The sequence below is a fragment of the Sarcophilus harrisii genome, chromosome 6, assembly GCF_902635505.1.
Source record: "Sarcophilus harrisii chromosome 6, mSarHar1.11, whole genome shotgun sequence".
NCBI lineage: Eukaryota > Metazoa > Chordata > Mammalia > Dasyuromorphia > Dasyuridae > Sarcophilus > Sarcophilus harrisii.
In genome coordinates, this window is record NC_045431.1 from 187,001,323 (window position 1) to 187,017,614 (window position 16,292).

At 36.9% G+C, this 16,292-nt stretch overlaps 1 protein-coding gene across 3 annotated transcripts in view; it reads right to left on the reverse strand.

The window, feature by feature from the left end:
* CFAP99 (cilia and flagella associated protein 99) overlaps positions 1 to 16,292 on the reverse strand; it is a 177,524-nt gene that overhangs the window by 142,444 nt on the left and 18,788 nt on the right. For all 3 annotated transcript variants that reach the window (XM_031942842.1, XM_031942841.1, XM_031942844.1), the window contains exon 3: positions 2,177 to 2,321. In XM_031942842.1, the coding sequence (XP_031798702.1) occupies positions 2,177 to 2,321 (145 nt within the window). The remainder of the gene's footprint in view (positions 1 to 2,176; positions 2,322 to 16,292) is intronic.

Sequence of the window (16,292 nt, forward strand, 5' to 3'; positions counted from 1 at the left end):
AAGAATTGATACGGCACTTTACTAATTGCCAAAGTGTTGCATATATATTCTCATTTGGGTCTTGTTACAAGCATTGTGAGGTAGGTATGAAAGGGATTTATTATCCCCAGTTTACAGAGGAGGAAGCTGAGGCTCAGAATAAGTAACTACCCTAGCTCACATAAGCTCATTCTTACTAACCACCACAACAAAAGTGAACTGAGCTGTGTAGTAGTAATTTGTTTATAGAAAAGCTTTCTATTTCTGCAAGCTTTGATGTCTGCACATAACTGCATGCATGAAATGATTTCATAGTTGAGAAGGAAGGAAACTAGACTTATAATCAGGGACACTCTTGTTCAGCTCTCAGCTTTACTATTTCTGGGATCCATTAATGATGACCTTGGACAAGTCATTTTAATTCTGAGAATTAGTGTCTTCCTCTGGAAAATAGGAATGCCAACATTTTCCTTTTCCAATGCACAAGGATCATATTAGGTAATTTTGCAAAAGCATTTAGAAAAGTATGTAAGAGCTATACACAATATAAATACATACACTCATGTGTTTGTGTATATATAAACATTATTGATATTTGGAAAGATCCATGATTGTATTGGTGGTATTATTCCCTCCACAGAAACAAATTGAAGTCCATCAACATTTCATGGAATCCATGGACAGAAAATCTGTCACTTGGGAGTTGACTTTCTGGTAATGAGGTTCTCAGAACTTAGTTCTTAGAAGGCAGACACTCAGTCTGCTGTCTGTCCAGCCTGAATTTGAAGATTTTTTTTAGCTTCGTTAAACCTGACAGAGTCTGGCCCAGTCTTTGAAGAAGTATGGCCACTTCCATGCTAGGGAATAAGATTTTAATGGGGGATTACTACCATTGCTACCACTTCATTTATGCCCTACACTGAAGTTGCACTGGATAGTTTCTTGAAGATCAGACCACTGGAGAGTGAGTTCTGGGAGGTCCTACCAAGCTAGAATGGATCCATAATGGAAAATGACGATCGCATCCAGAGAATTATGGAGACTGAATATGGATCAAAGTATAGTATTTTCACTTTTTTTGTTTGTTTGTTTCCTTTCTCATGGGTTTTTTGCCCCTTTTAGTCTGATTTTTCTTGCACAATATGACAAATATGGAAATATATTTAAAAGGATTGCACATATTTAATCTCTATCAGATTTCTTGCTGTCTTAGGAAGGGGGAGGGAAGAGAAGGAGGGAGAAAAATTTAGAATACAGTCTTACAAAAATGAATGTTGAAAACTATCTTTACATGTATTTGGAAAAATAAAATACTAAATTTCAAAAAGAACAGAAAAAATGGATCCATAAAAAAAGAATGGCCCCATTAATAGACCAGCACCTGTTATCCCAGAACCAGTCTTGCTCATTTTGAAAAGGCTTCTTCTAAGGGACTGGCCAGCAGATGAGGATAATTTCTGGCCAAAGCAATCCAAGAAGATCTGAGGCTTTGCTTTTTCTTTCAGCAGAGAAAGTAACTATATCAACAAAATTATTAAATTTTAGGGAAACAGTGGAGATTTGCATTGAAAAGCCCTGAGTACAGAACCCAATTTCATCACTTATGACTAAGGGCTAAGATACCTAGCTCTTTGGACCTCAAATTCCTCATGTGGAAGGTAATTTGAGTGGGCTGAACCAGATAACCTCTCAAGTTCTTTTGAAGTCTAAATCTATGATCCCATTCACATTTGTCTCTGACTCTGTGACTTCATTTGTGGTTTTCTCAGCAGAGATACTGGATCAGTTTGCCATTTCCTTCTCAAGCTCATTTTACAGATGAGGAAACTGAGGCAAATGGGGTTAAGTGACTTGTTCATGGTCACATAACTAGTAAATGTCTAAGACCAGATTTGACTCCAGATCCTGAAGTCTAACTAATGGGCTACTTAGCTATTAGTACACACACACAATAGTACAAATTTACATAATACATACAGACATCCTTATATACATACATACATATATATAAACATATATATTACAAAACTAAAATTCTTTTCAATGTGCACACAAGATTTCCATTATCATATATTTGAAAATATAGGAATGTGAAATACCAAGATTAATCAGATTACGGCATGTAGAGCATAATTGGGTTTTACTGAATTCTTGAATTTCACGCTTGAATTAAATCAGGTTGCTTAAAACCACATACCTATGAAGAGATTGTAGTCAGACCACAGACATGTCTTCCCAGCATGTGCATAAAATGCAGTGACTACCACTTCCAGTAACTTCTTATATTCAAGACATCCAGAGAGAACTTCCAAAATGAAGCTTTCATCTTTAATATCAAGAGCCTGAAATTTTAAAAAGAATGGAATGTAAATAGAGAAACCAGGAAATCAAATTGAAAGCTATTCCTTTCTCCAAGGCCATCCTGATAAGCCCCATCTCTGCTGCCTTGGATGACCTTCCTATCTCTTCCACCTATCCCAAATGAAAGTGATCTCTCCCTCTTTAAATTTCAAATAATACTTTCTCTATACCTCACTTCTCCTTTGCTCTCATCTCATTCTTCATTGTCCCATAGTTATTTGTGTGCACGGCTTCCTTTCCATTCAATTGTAAGGTCATTGAAAGCATGAAATATACCATCTTTATGTATCCCCAGTGCTAAACATAAACCTTGGAACAAAGCAGGCATATAAGAAATTTTTATTGATCAGAAAAGTAGGATGGAATCAAGTTGTGAAAGACCTTAAATGACAAGGTAAACTATCCTCTATTATGAGCCTGATCCTTTTTCATCAATTGCTTCCATTCACAAGTAACAATAATAGAAATACATCTCTTAATACCCTCCCACACACATAGGAATAAAAGGCTAAAATAGTTAGAAACTAAGTCACGTGGTAAGCAACCATAATAGAATATTGTAATAGGTAGATAAATGTTTCCTAATCCTTAGGGATTTCTTCAAGAAACCAATAACAAAGTTTAATGTCTCTTTTGAAAACTATTTCAAATCTGATTCAAAATATTGCTAGAAAGGTGATATGGTCAACTAGCCCAATCCAGCAGTAGATAAACATGTCTTCTCTTGCTCCATTTGTGTTTTTTGCTGTCATGAATGCCAAGGAGATGATGATGATGGGATTTTCAACACCCCCTCCTTTTTTTTCTCCCTGTAGAAGGAATTAAGGGACAAAACTAATAAAGACAGTGAGTCAGCACATAGTCTGGGGGGTTGGGGAAAGTAGAGTTGGCAAGTGAATTAAGAGTCCTGAGTCAGCCATGGCCCAGAATTTTAATTTAAATGACTTTGTGGGCTTATTGCCAAACATTTCTTCAGAAAGACTTTTTTCTCTCTAGTGTAAGATAATACCAACTTGGTTTTTATTAATTACAGATGAATTTTGTAATTATATATATACATTTTTAATAAGTTTAAAATCCTTGGCTATCTCACTTCAGGCCATGATCTCATCAGATCTCTAAAGTACTGGGGTCAAGCCTTGGTCAGCATTTGGCCAAGAGATTTTGAATGATATCTAGGTAATAGAGGAAGAAGGGTTGTTGCTGGTAAATGACACTCTTCTTATTCAGATTTGGGCTAAGATCTATATGTTGTAGGAAATAGATTCATAGAGTAGAAAGATAAAATTTTTAGATTTGGGAAGGCACTTAGATCTGTTTGACTACTTCATTTTATCAGATATAGAAAGTATTGTCAGGAACATCACATAGGAAAAATAAAGCAGCCCTCACAAGGAATCATTTGAAATTGAATGTACTGGAGAAATAGTGGGAAACTTTAATCCTAGATCCATCTAATTAGGATTACTAAAGTCAAACTGTAGTCCAACAATAGGCAAGGAATAGCCTCCTTATTAGATTTTTGTTCTAGACAGAAAGCAGAACTATTTGACTCCTATTTTGCTTTCCTCTCCCATCTCTACCAAAAAGAATAATCTTGAGTGTGAAGAACAGAAATAAAAATGGTGAACAAGGAATTGAAATCCAAAACAAGTGTGGACAATTGCAAAAGGACAGCTAAATGGACTAATTGGATTCAAATCACCAGTCTGTATGTAGTATATGAGTGAAAGAAATCACTCAAGTGAGAAATAATGTGGTAGAAGCTCGGATCATTTTTGCTTGCAATCTGATATAGATTAGATATGAACAATTATGTCAAACATATTTTCATATTATTCATGTTGTGAAAAAAAAACAAGAGAAAAAACCACGAGAAAGAAAAAGAAGGTAAAAATAGTAAGTTTTGATCCACTTTTTAATTTCCACAGTTTTTCCTCTGGATATAGATGGCATTTTCTATTCTTAGTTTATGAGAATTGGCTTGGATCACTCCATTGCTAAGAAAAGCTAAGTCTGTCATGGTTGATCATCATATAATCTTGTGGTTACTGTATACAATGTTCTGCTGGTTCTGCTCACTTCATTCAGCATCAATTCATATAAATCTAGACAACTTTTACAAGGAGATTGGTTGACAAAAGCAGGAGAGATAAAAGATCATTGCTTGAGGAGATGATACAGTCTAGTGAAGTTTTTTCAAGGATGTAGAAAGACTTGATCATATTTGTAGTAATAAAGGAATCAGTTTATACAGAGTTCATGATTTGTAAAGGAGATGATAGAGGAGGCAATTTACTGAAAAAGATGGGAGTGGATAGGATCATGTACATATTTAAAGGCATTGATCTTGGCAAGGAGAAGGCTCACCTCTTCATCAAAGACCTGGAAAAGAGAGAAGAACTGGGTTATCAGGGGGTTTGAGATGAAATGAATGGGTGAAGAAGAAACTCATGGTGAATTGTGCCAATGTTCTCAGGAAAGAAGAAAATATACCTTTGGGAGTATTTGGAGAAATGGCCCACTATAAGTAGAATCAAGAAGTTGAAAAGGCCAATATATTAGAAGACAGAATTAGGATCCATTAATATTTTAAGCTAGAATGTTGCCCTAAAATTTTAAAATTTAATTTAGGTTAATATAAAATCCTATACTTGAGTTCAAATGATGAACCAACCAATGATAGGGCTAGACAGAAATTCATTTGAAAAAGGACTTAAGATTTGTAATGAATTTGTAGGCTGAACAAGCACTAATAGTAACTAATGTGCTTTAGTGTCTAGAATGGGGGAAGTGACAGTTCCATTGAGCTCCTCCTTGGTCAGTCCTCATCAAGAGTAATGTATTTGGCTCTGGGTTAGGATTAAGCTTTTGAAGGGACATTAATAATATGGTTCATATCCAGGGAAAGACAACAAGGCTAGGAAAAAGTATCACCACCATTCTATATAGGGTTCCATGAAGGAAATGGAGATGTTTAGCCTGAAGAAGGGCAGCGTTAGAGAGGTCATGTTCATTGTCTTTATGTATTTGCTGTAGATGAGGAATTAAATTTATTCTGCTTAACTCCGGATAAAAAAACAAGAAGAAATTCCAGGGAGACAGATTTTTGACTCATTGTAAAGGGGAATTTCCTAATAATTTTTTCAGTTTTCAAAAACTGGATTGGACTTTTGTAGGTGGCAGTGAATTTGTTCTCAATGAAGAGACATGGTTTAGGCATTATTCTATCATTAATCTGGTTGTGACATTGTATTTTTGTTACCATAAAAATCATAGCACTACTACAGAGAGAAGGATGAAGAATAAAGCATTAATTTTGCTTCCTTTTGGTAATCCATGGTACAGGATTTGATTGAAAAAGAGATGAAAATGAATGGCTAAACTGAAATGTTTTGATTATCATTGAATTTTAATTAGAAATTTAGAATGTCAGAGTTGGAAAAGCCTTTAGAGATTCTTTTCCTCAACCTATATATTTTAAGGATATTGAGGCTCGGAGAGAGAAACTGAATCACCAAAAATCAAATAATCTGTAAATGTTTTAGGCAGGATTACATTCTACCTCTTCTGATTTCACCTCTAATGCTCTATCTACTACATTCTCCTACAGACACTATTTCTGGTTTCTAAAGCCAGGAATAAGCATAAATTCATACAGATCATTATAGTACCAGATCAGACCAATAGGAACATGAAAAATGATAAATATGGGTCAGGATATAATAGGACAGGGGACTCTGAGTTAAAATGCTCGGAGTTTATGATTTCCTCTCCCTCTGGCTTGCTTTGTGAGGTTAAGCAAAAATAAATTTTGCTTCTACTCTCTCTCACTTTGTAAAGCAAAGGTACAGTGACAGGTTTCCTGTCTTAAGAATAATAGTTTTCTTAATTATACATTTGTACAACAGAGACACTGGGGACAGTTATAGACTAAGTGAAAGAGAACTTGGCTTTCCAAATGGATTCATTCTCTATTAGAATTCTTGATCTATATGCAAAGCATAATTATTTTACAGATGAGGAAACTGAGTCTGTGAGTCCTCCAGCATCATCACACTGATAGTAAATAGGAGAGTCAAAATTTGAACCCAAATTCTTTGATTTCAAGTCCCATGCTCCTTGCACTGGACCTTCCATTGTAACAGATCTGGGATTAGAATCAAGAACTTTTGACTTCAGATCCAATGCTACACTGTACTATGTATGTTTGCACTAGCCTCTAAAAAGGGATGGATAGCAGAGATAGTTGTATCTCTTGTCATGGAAAAAAGCCTTGCAGAGACATGGGGGAGGAGTTAAAACTGAAACTGTGGAGGGGAAGGCCCAGACAATGTGACATCCAAAGGTTGAAAGGCTTCCTCTAAAGACTTTCTCATAGGGAATACCCAAGGTCATACAACCATATGATATAAGATCCTTTTGACTATGAGGCTAGATCTTTATCCATTATACCACACTGCCTCTCATACATCCTTATAAAAGTCAAATTGTAACAATTACCACAATGCTAAATGGTGAGGTACAATTCACATTGTACAGAGCATTGGGTATTATAGAAGACAGTATGAGAAACACTGTAAGATTCAACCTCTCTTTAGTTAAAAATGAATTTATAAGGATATGCTTGTATTTTCAGTTTTCTGTTTGGTTAATTTACTTGTCTTCCACACATGGAAGCAAGAATGCCTACAATCATACTGGATTACTCAGCTTTGTTCTTTCTGCCTTTGAAATTCTTCACCTCTGGGTTTTAAAAACTCAATTGCTATTTTTCTGATTCAATTTTTAGATTTTCCCCCCTCTTACAAAACATTACATGATAGAAAAAAATCACAGAATCTGCTAAGAGAAAAAAAGAAAAAAGCATATCTTAAAATGACTGGTTATATTATTTGCTTGATCTGTCACAATTATGGGAAAATAGGGAAACAGCAAGGGGTACATTTCAAAAGTGGTACATAGGGATTTACCCATGTGGTCGCCATTAACAATAATGGGAATTGTGCATCTGAATCTCTATGTGTGCTTTGAAAAATGTACCTCTGGATAGTAACAATGATGATGGTTTTCTGTTTCTTTAGAAAACAAGCTTTATTAAACAAGATTCAGAATCTTAAAAGAAAAGCTGAACTGTGTGAATAGATGGCTAGGGAAATAATGCTTTTTATCATAAAGCATGGTTTTGTAGTATGGGACAATGGATCTAGAATCAGAATACCTGGGTTCCTTTTGTTACCTTGTAAGGACAAATTCATCAATAATTTCCCCATCTACACAAAATAGGTTTTATCTCTAAATGTCAGACTAAGAAGGCAAAACTTCAGTTACTGTTAATGTTAATGTTGAAAGTTAATGTTCAGTCAGTCCAGTTCCTTCATTTTTCAATGATGAAAACTGAGGCCCAGAAGAGGTGAAATAGCTTAAAGTGACAGCAAGGTATTGCAGGTTGGGGATTACAAAAAACCCAATACATTTATATTCTAGCCCAGCAGTCTTGTGGTAACATCCCATTGTAGACTTAAAATTTTTTAAATGCCAGAAACAAGAGTTAGTAGGCATAGTGGATGAACAATGAGAGTAGGAAGAAGCAAATTCAAATCTCCCTGCCTTGAAAATGACTCTAAGCAAGTCAGGTAATTTCTCAGTACCTCAGGCATCTAAGACCATAAGTTATTGTTGAGGGACTAAATTGTGCCGGAAGAGAAAATTCCTCACTCAATGACATCACACATCTACCTTGATTCTTACTCTTCCTGCCCTCTTCAAGGATATAAGAATAGATATTTGAAGTGAATCATATGGCATATATCGTGAAATAACACTAATCTAGAGTCAACAGATCTTGGCCTGAGTCCTAGCTTTGATATTTACTATGTCCCTGGGCAAGATCCTTCGTCCCAGATCCCTTATCTTGGAGTTGAACTAACAGTTGAGCTATAAGAACATTTTCTAGCTCTACATTCCCATGAATTGGCATTCAAATGAATTCATATCAAATGAGAAACCAAAACTAAAGCTATTTTTTAGTGGATCATCTAGTGAGTTGAATCTGAACAGGACCATATTTATGCATTTTTCAAAGATGTTTGAACCAGAGTAGATAGCCTTATTCTAATCTGAACAAGACACCTTCTCAGTCTTTCTTTAGGTATCATTTCCAAACAATACCCTGCTCCAAAATCTCCAAATCATTCATACTGAAGACCTAACCAGACTCTAAAGGGAGATCAACTCAAGAAGAAATTCTTCTTGAAATTAATTAAGGTAATGATCATGATCCACTGTGATGGAAACGGCCAATTTCCAGTAGACTTTTGATGGAAAAAGCCATCTGTATCCAGAGAGAGCACTATGGGGACTGGATGTGGATCACAACATAGCATTTTTACCTTTTTTGATGTTGTTTGCTTGCTTCTTTTCTTTCTCATTTTTTTCCTTTTTTGATCTGATTTTTCTTATTCAGTATGATAAATATGGAAAAAATTTAGAAGAATTGCACATGTTTAACCTATATTGGATTACTTGTTGTCTAGGGAAGGAAATGGAGGAGAAGAGGAGAGAAATTTGGCACATAAGATTTTGCAGGGGTTAAAACTATCTTTGCATGTATTTTTTTATTTTTATTTTTATTTTATTTTATTTTTTTTTTTTTGCTGAGGCAGTTGGGGTTAAGTGACTTGCCCAGGGTCACACAGCTAGGAAATGTTCAGTTTCTGAGGGCAAATTTGAACTCAGATCCTCCTGACTTCAGGACTGGTGCTCTATCCACTGCGCCACCTACTGCCCTGTGTATTTTGAAAATAAAATGTTATCAAATTTTAAAAAATTTTAAAAGATAATGATCAGATTAAGAGAAGGAAAAATGTCTTTCATTCAATTAATATATTACTATAACAATTAAATTAATAAATTACAGGTTGAAAGGATAATCCTTAGAGGGAGTAGTTAAAAAGGAAATGATTGGTTTTAAGAGAATGATTCCATGGAATGTGTCAAAACTTATGGAATTATTGTTGTTTCATAAATAAAAACTGTTATTTGAACTTTATAACTACATTTCATCATATTGTAGAATTTTGTCTTTTGTTTAGATAATGGAATTTTGGAGTATGCCCAGGTCTCCAAATGGAGAGACTTTCTGAATCCTGTCTTTTCCTATGGATGGACTGAGTAGCCAGAAAAGACTACATCTTAAAAACTGCCACACCAGGATAGTTTGTCTGTCTGTTTCTCTATCTGTCTCTCTGTCTTTCCATCCCCTTTCTTTTTCTCTTTCCTTTCCTTTCTCTTTCTTGTTCTCTTTCTCTCCCTCCCTCTCTTTCCTCCCTTCCCCTCCCCCCTTTCTTTCTCTTGCTCTTTCCTGCTACAGAGGAAAGAGACTGTCCCAGTCTAGTAGTTTTTATAGGCTGCACAGTCAATCAAAGAAGGTTATTTGCATCAATATAGGAAGACACAATGCCTCCATGTTAGGAGATCTGAGCATGCTCAAAGCTCTATTACATGCTCTGTTACATTTGGTAATACCATAAATTATGTGTGGAAATGGCTTGTGTCAAAGAGATTTTTAAAGGCTTGCAATTAATAACCCTGTTTTTCAGCTGTTACCTCCCTTGGAAGTCCTCTGAATAGGCTTGCACCAAATTAGAAAAAGAGTAACTCATTTACATGGCTCTTTTTTGCTTTGTGAAGCCACCAGCAATTCATTAATGGAAAAAACCAACAACACAAAAAATTTTAAAATATTCAGTGAAAAAAATACAATTGAAAGGACAAAGCTAAGTCAAATACAATGTGGGGAGATTGGATGCTATAACTAGATGTAAAAAGATATTTTCAGTGCAGAGATGCAAATAATTGACAAGGAATGTGAAGAGCTCAAAATCACAAGACTTTGGAGCTAGAAGGGAACCAATTGGTCATCTAGTTCAACTCTTTTGTTTTGCAGAAGAGGAAACTGAGGCTCCCGGGGACTTGTCCAAGATCACATGTCTAATAAGCAACAGATCTTCTTGACTCCAAGCTCTAAATTCTTAATGTCATGCTTTTCCCCAAGACAAAATGTCTCCCAGCTTCTTTTCCAGGCTCTGTGATTTTAGCTATACTATGAGCAAGGACTGTCTATCCTTGAAGAAGCTTTTCAGATGAATGATCTTACTATACCAAGAAATATCAGAGATTCATAGGTTTATAGATATAAGGATCCTTTGAAGTCATCTCACTTAACCTCCCTCATTTTACAGTTTAACAAGATTAGAGAGATGAAGCAAGCTTCCCAAAGCTACATAGATAGGATCATAGATTTACAGGTGAGAGGAACTTTAGGGATCATTTAGTTCAGCCTTCTTATTTATTTATTTACTTTTATTTTTTTGCTGAGGCAATTGGAGTGAAGTGGCTTACTCAGGGTCATACAGCTAGGAAGTATTAAGTATCTGAGGCTGCATTTGAACTCAGGTCCTCCTGACTTCAGGGCCAGCATTCTATCTACTGTTCCATCCAGCTGCTCCTCCTCCCCCCAGTTCTAAGAAACCCAGGTTTCTCAGGTGTGGAAAGATTAAGGAACTTTCTTGAGGTCATACAGGTAGAAAGTGGCAAAGCTCCTTTGACCCCCAAATTCATTGTCCTTTCTGCTGTGCAATACTGCCTCCCAATGAGGGAGAAGCATGAAGAAAGGGTTCTAAGACTATGAGATCAGCTAGGAGCTACTGGTTCTAAGTTGTCCATCAATACATGAAAGCTCTGCAGTGCCTCTGTCAGGGACTGAGCATGGACCTCAAGAAGATAAAAGCCATTTATCCTGTGGACACATTCCAAGTATTTTGAAGAGCTGGAGATTCTTCTAATATTTGAGGTCTACTATTAGAAATTTGCGGAAAATGACGTCATCACCCCAAGTCTTCTCAATGATCTGTTTCATGAGCATATGTTGAGAAATTAAGGAGATTAGCACTTTTTGGAGACTGATGGAATAAGAAACCTATGTAGATTACATGGGATCAATCAACGAGCATTTATTAAGCACCTACTGTGTGCCATGAACTGTGCTAGGCTCCAGGGATATCATGACCAAAGAATAAAAAAGTGAAATAGTCCCTTCCCTCGAGGAGCTTACTTACATTCTATCAGTAACATATACATATACATAAATACAAGATATTATATAAAATAAATTGAAATTAGTGCAGGTATGGATGAAATCAGGAAAGGTCACAACTGAGAAGTGATGTCTGAGCTTGGCTTTGAAAGAAGCTGACGATTCTAGGAGGAAGAAGTGAAAAAAAAGTATCAGCACGTACAAAGATACCATGCCAGAATATTGCATGTAAGGAATGTCAAGCGGGTCAATATGGGCAGATTTTGCAGTCTATGAAGAGCCCATAATGGGTAACAGGAAGATCATGAAGACTATAGAGTCTGGGATAGAGAAGTGAGGTGATATGCAATTAAATCTATTATTAAGATAGTTTGGGGCTGGATTGTTAAAGGCTTTAAATACTCAAGTACTTTATCCTCAAGAAGAGGGTGGGGCAGCACTGGGGCTGCTCAGAACCAGATCAGAACAAATCTTGGCAAGTCATACAGATGGACAGGAGAGAAGAAAGACTCTAAAAAGGGAGACCAGTAAGGAGATTATTGGAATAGTTCAGAGGAGAGGTGATGAGGACCTGAACTAAAGTGGCAATTGTGCAATTAGAGAAAAAGGGAAGACTATAAGGGATGTGGTGAAAGTGGAGCTGACAAGACATGGTAACTGATTGGCAGTACAGGATGAGGGAGAATGCAAGAATCAAAGCTGGGAAGCAAGTTAATGAGAAGAATAGTGGAGCCCTCTACAGGACCTCTACAGGGAAATTAGGAGTATAGGTGGGCTTTGGGAGGAAGATAATAAGTTCTATTTTAGTCATGATGAGATTGATATGTTCACATGTCATCCAGATGGAAGTGTCCGACAGGCAGCTGGTAGTGTGGGAACAGAGAATTACTTCACCCATACGTCACTGCTGGTTTCTATGGATCCAAGAAAACTCTTTGTGCAATGCATGAAGGACTAGAGCACTTGGAAGCTATTTCATGCTAGGAGAGCCATGGCCACAAGCAGCCTATCATACTTGCTAGTAAGGGTCTGGCAGTGAGATGTGTTATCCCATATTAAAAAAAGAGACTTTTGGCTTTAGAGTAGAGTATCACTAATCGGTTTCAAGAGTTCAGATTCAAGTTTGGACAGAAAACAATCCACAGACACATTTTGACAAGCACAAGGTTGAATGTTGCCAGCTAGACTTGCAGAGTGGTGCTAGCCAAATATGGTGCATTCCTAGCCAAGGAAGACCAATGTGGGTGCAAATGCTCTGTCTGTAGGTCCATGAATCCAAATGTAAGCAGCAAGGAACTGTGAGAAAGAGAGACAGAAACAGGAACAGGGTGGGAAGAGAAAGGGGAGGAGAGAGGGGGGGAAGAAAGGAGGAAGGAAGGGAAAGGGAAAGAAGAGGGAGGCAGCATGTGATGAGACCAGTTAAACTATTACCTTGACCTAGAAAAGGAAGTTCTTGCCACCAAAGTCTTTGCTATTGTGAATTGATTCAGAAATAGATTTGTTTTATTCAGAAAATTGCATCAAAGAAAAGACATTATGGTTCATATTTTGCCACTATACTCTAAAGTCCATGGGGCCTTTCTATCTAACTTGCATCTGATATATTAGAATATGAGCACTTTTGAAGCAAAGTCCTTCCTGGATTTTCTATCTGTATCCCTATCACTTAGCAAAAATTTTTGCCCAAAGTAAATGTTTAATAAATGCTTTTTTATTTATTTATTTGTCTGAGGAAGAACTTCAAACAATCTGACATGAATAGGGGGCTGTTAATATAAGAAAGTATATCTAACAGTCCGAGAGTTTCTCAGGAATGTGCACAGCTCTGTACCAATTCTTTCCATCACTTGTCCCTTGATGATCTGTAGTCAATGAAGCAATACAAGTCAAAAGCAACCTTCAAGGGACGAGTCACCTTTGACTTTACAGAATGAATCCTGTTGTTGGAAGAAGAGCAGAGGTTGTATCTGTTCAATGGAATTTCATATTGGACTATAACAGATACAATAAAACCATTCAAGGCTCAAATGGAATCCTACAATCAGTTTGGAAACTTGGGCAGAGACAGAACTTTTAGGGTTATAAGTGTAGGATCTGTGTCCCAAAGAGAAAATTTTTCTGGCTGATACTGTTTATCTAGAAAGAATAAGCACTAGCAATTCTTTGGCATTGGCATCCATAAAAGTTCTGTCTCTGTAAGTGGAAGAATACAAATCACAACCTAGAGGAGTAAAACTATTTTTTTTAAAGCATACAGAGGCCCACCCAGGAAACTTTTATTGTAACCAAAGTATTTCAATAAAAGAATCTTTTAAAGAAATAAATTCCATATATTTTTGTTCTGTAAGAACAAGCTGATTTCAGAAAAGCCTGGAAGGACTTACATGAATTGATGCTAAGTAAAGGGTGAACAGAACCAAGTCATTGTACACATTAACAAGATTATATGATAGTCAACTATGATGGACTTGACTCTTTTCAATAATGTGGCGAATCAAGGCAATTCCAATAGACTTGTGATGAAAAATGCCATATGCATCCAGAGAGAGAACTATGGAGACTGAATATGGATTAAAGCATGATAGTTTCACTTTTGTTGTTGTTATTGCTTGTTTGCTTGTTTTTTTTTCTTTCTCATTTTTTCCCTTTTAATTTGATTTTTTTGCTTAGCATGAAGAATATGGAAATATGTTTAGAAGAATTGCACATGTTTAATTTATATTGGATTGCTTACTGTCTTGGGAAGGGAGGAGAAAGAGGGAAAAATTTGGAACACAAGGTTTTGCAAAAATGAATATTGAAAACTATTATTGCATATATTTGGGAAAATAAAATATTTAAAAAAAAGAAGAAACAGCTTCCAAGCAAATATTGTTCTGATCCAGATAGAGATTTTGAGAATGAGGTATTCAAAAACGTATTATCTCTGGCAAGAGTCAAGAAATCTAGAACTATGTCTATAAAACCAAAGAGACTCATAATGCATGTATTAATGATATTGTTGAACATGATCACAAGGCACAGTGGAGTTATTCTTTGGCATTTCCGGAGGATAAAGATCCACCAAAGAGGATATCAGAGACTTTATTGTATAGATGCTAATATCTGGGTGAGAGCTCTTTTGGCCTATAAATCTACACTGGCCTCCAGAAAGTGGAGACATAACTGATAGGTCATTTGACTGACAACAAACTGTAGGAAACTGTCTGCCTAGCTGAGCGTCTTTTCATCTGCTTCTAGTAAGAAATCTCAGATGTTCCGGCAACAAAAAAAGGAAGAAACAAAGGATAGGGAAATTATCTCTGAAAAGTGCTCCTTTGTCAGTGTCAAAGAGACAGTTGGTGCCAGATGATGACCCACAAAGGGAGTCTGGATCACTCTGCGGATGATGGAGATACTGTAATTTGCTCCCTACTTTCAGGGTTATCTCTGCTCAAATAGAGTGGAGGGGGAAAGGCAGAGGTTTCCACTTTCCTGCAAGATACTCCAGCTGTGGAAGTCCCAAGGCAGCAGGGGTCATTCACTTTTGAAGTCCGACTCTGGTGAGTGGAGACAATGAGCTTCATTTGGGCCATCCATGGACTGAGTATTGAGAGTATGGGTCAGTGAGTCTGAAGAGACAATGGTGCAGAATGGATAGCATGGCACCACAGAAATGCCAGGATGAGCCAGCCGGGGTGCCAAATTGACACATGATACCCCATTGGTAAGAGGAGAGGAATTTATCCATGCAGCCAGATGATGCCCCTTGATGCAATGTGGGTAATATATACTTGTAGGTGGCCTGCATATTTGGGAAAACTTGGGCAGATTCATGGATATTTATGATGTATGCCTACAGATGTACCTGTGTAGCTATAAATTTATAGAGAATGTAACTTTTTAACTAGGGGGATGACAGAACACCAGCAGGGACTACCTGCCCTTGATGAAATTTTCCTCTGGGGCATCAAATGCCTAGAGTAATAAGGCAGATATTGTTGTTCTAAAGCACCAGTGTGCCATATCCTTATGAGAGTAGGTTGGGCTATACAAGCTTAAGAGAGTGAAGGAAAGGGAATGATAGCATCTGGAGAGTCTTTAGTATTCCGGAGCAGTCACAAGCAGATGGAGTTGAGCTAGAATAGGGCTGAAGAAGGAATCCCCAAGACAGGGGATGTGGTCAGCGTGGAGAGAAAATAGGGAGTCCCAGAGGAAAAAGTAGTAAGGGGTCCAGAGAGACAGAATGATCAGAGATTTCAGAGGCCCATGTTACATATTGAAACCATCAAAAATTTTCTATCTTTTCCTCCTTGTTAAATGAAGAGAGAAACAGCATGAATTTTATGGAGCTGTTGTGAAATGCTAACTACTGCATGCCTATAAAAATGCATTTAGATTCTTTGATATAAAGTCCTATTGCATTCATCTTTTTTTAAATAGAGCAGTAAATGTTTGGGACTGTTAGGCCTTATTTGGAAGTCTAGATTTAGAGCAGGCCTTGATGCAGGCTGATTCTCTGCTGTAAACCATACTCATCTTGTTCTTAACACTAAAGCTGAACTTCAGTATAATGGGGTTTGGTTCCCTATCCACTAAGGAGGAATTACTAGTAATCTTGAGCATCTTTCCAGTTGGAGAGATGCTTAACCCCAAGCACATCTCAGTCTGTAAGCCTCAGATCAAAAACCACCTTATGAACTGCATAATATGAGCTATTCCTCCTATTCTGAATCATTTTCCTGAGTGGTCCATTTCCACTGGGTAGTCCATCTGAACCATTATCCTGGGTGACTCATTTTCATCTGAACCATTGTCTTGGGTGACCCATTTTCACTGGGTGGTCCATTTCCATCCAAACTATTGTCCTGGATGG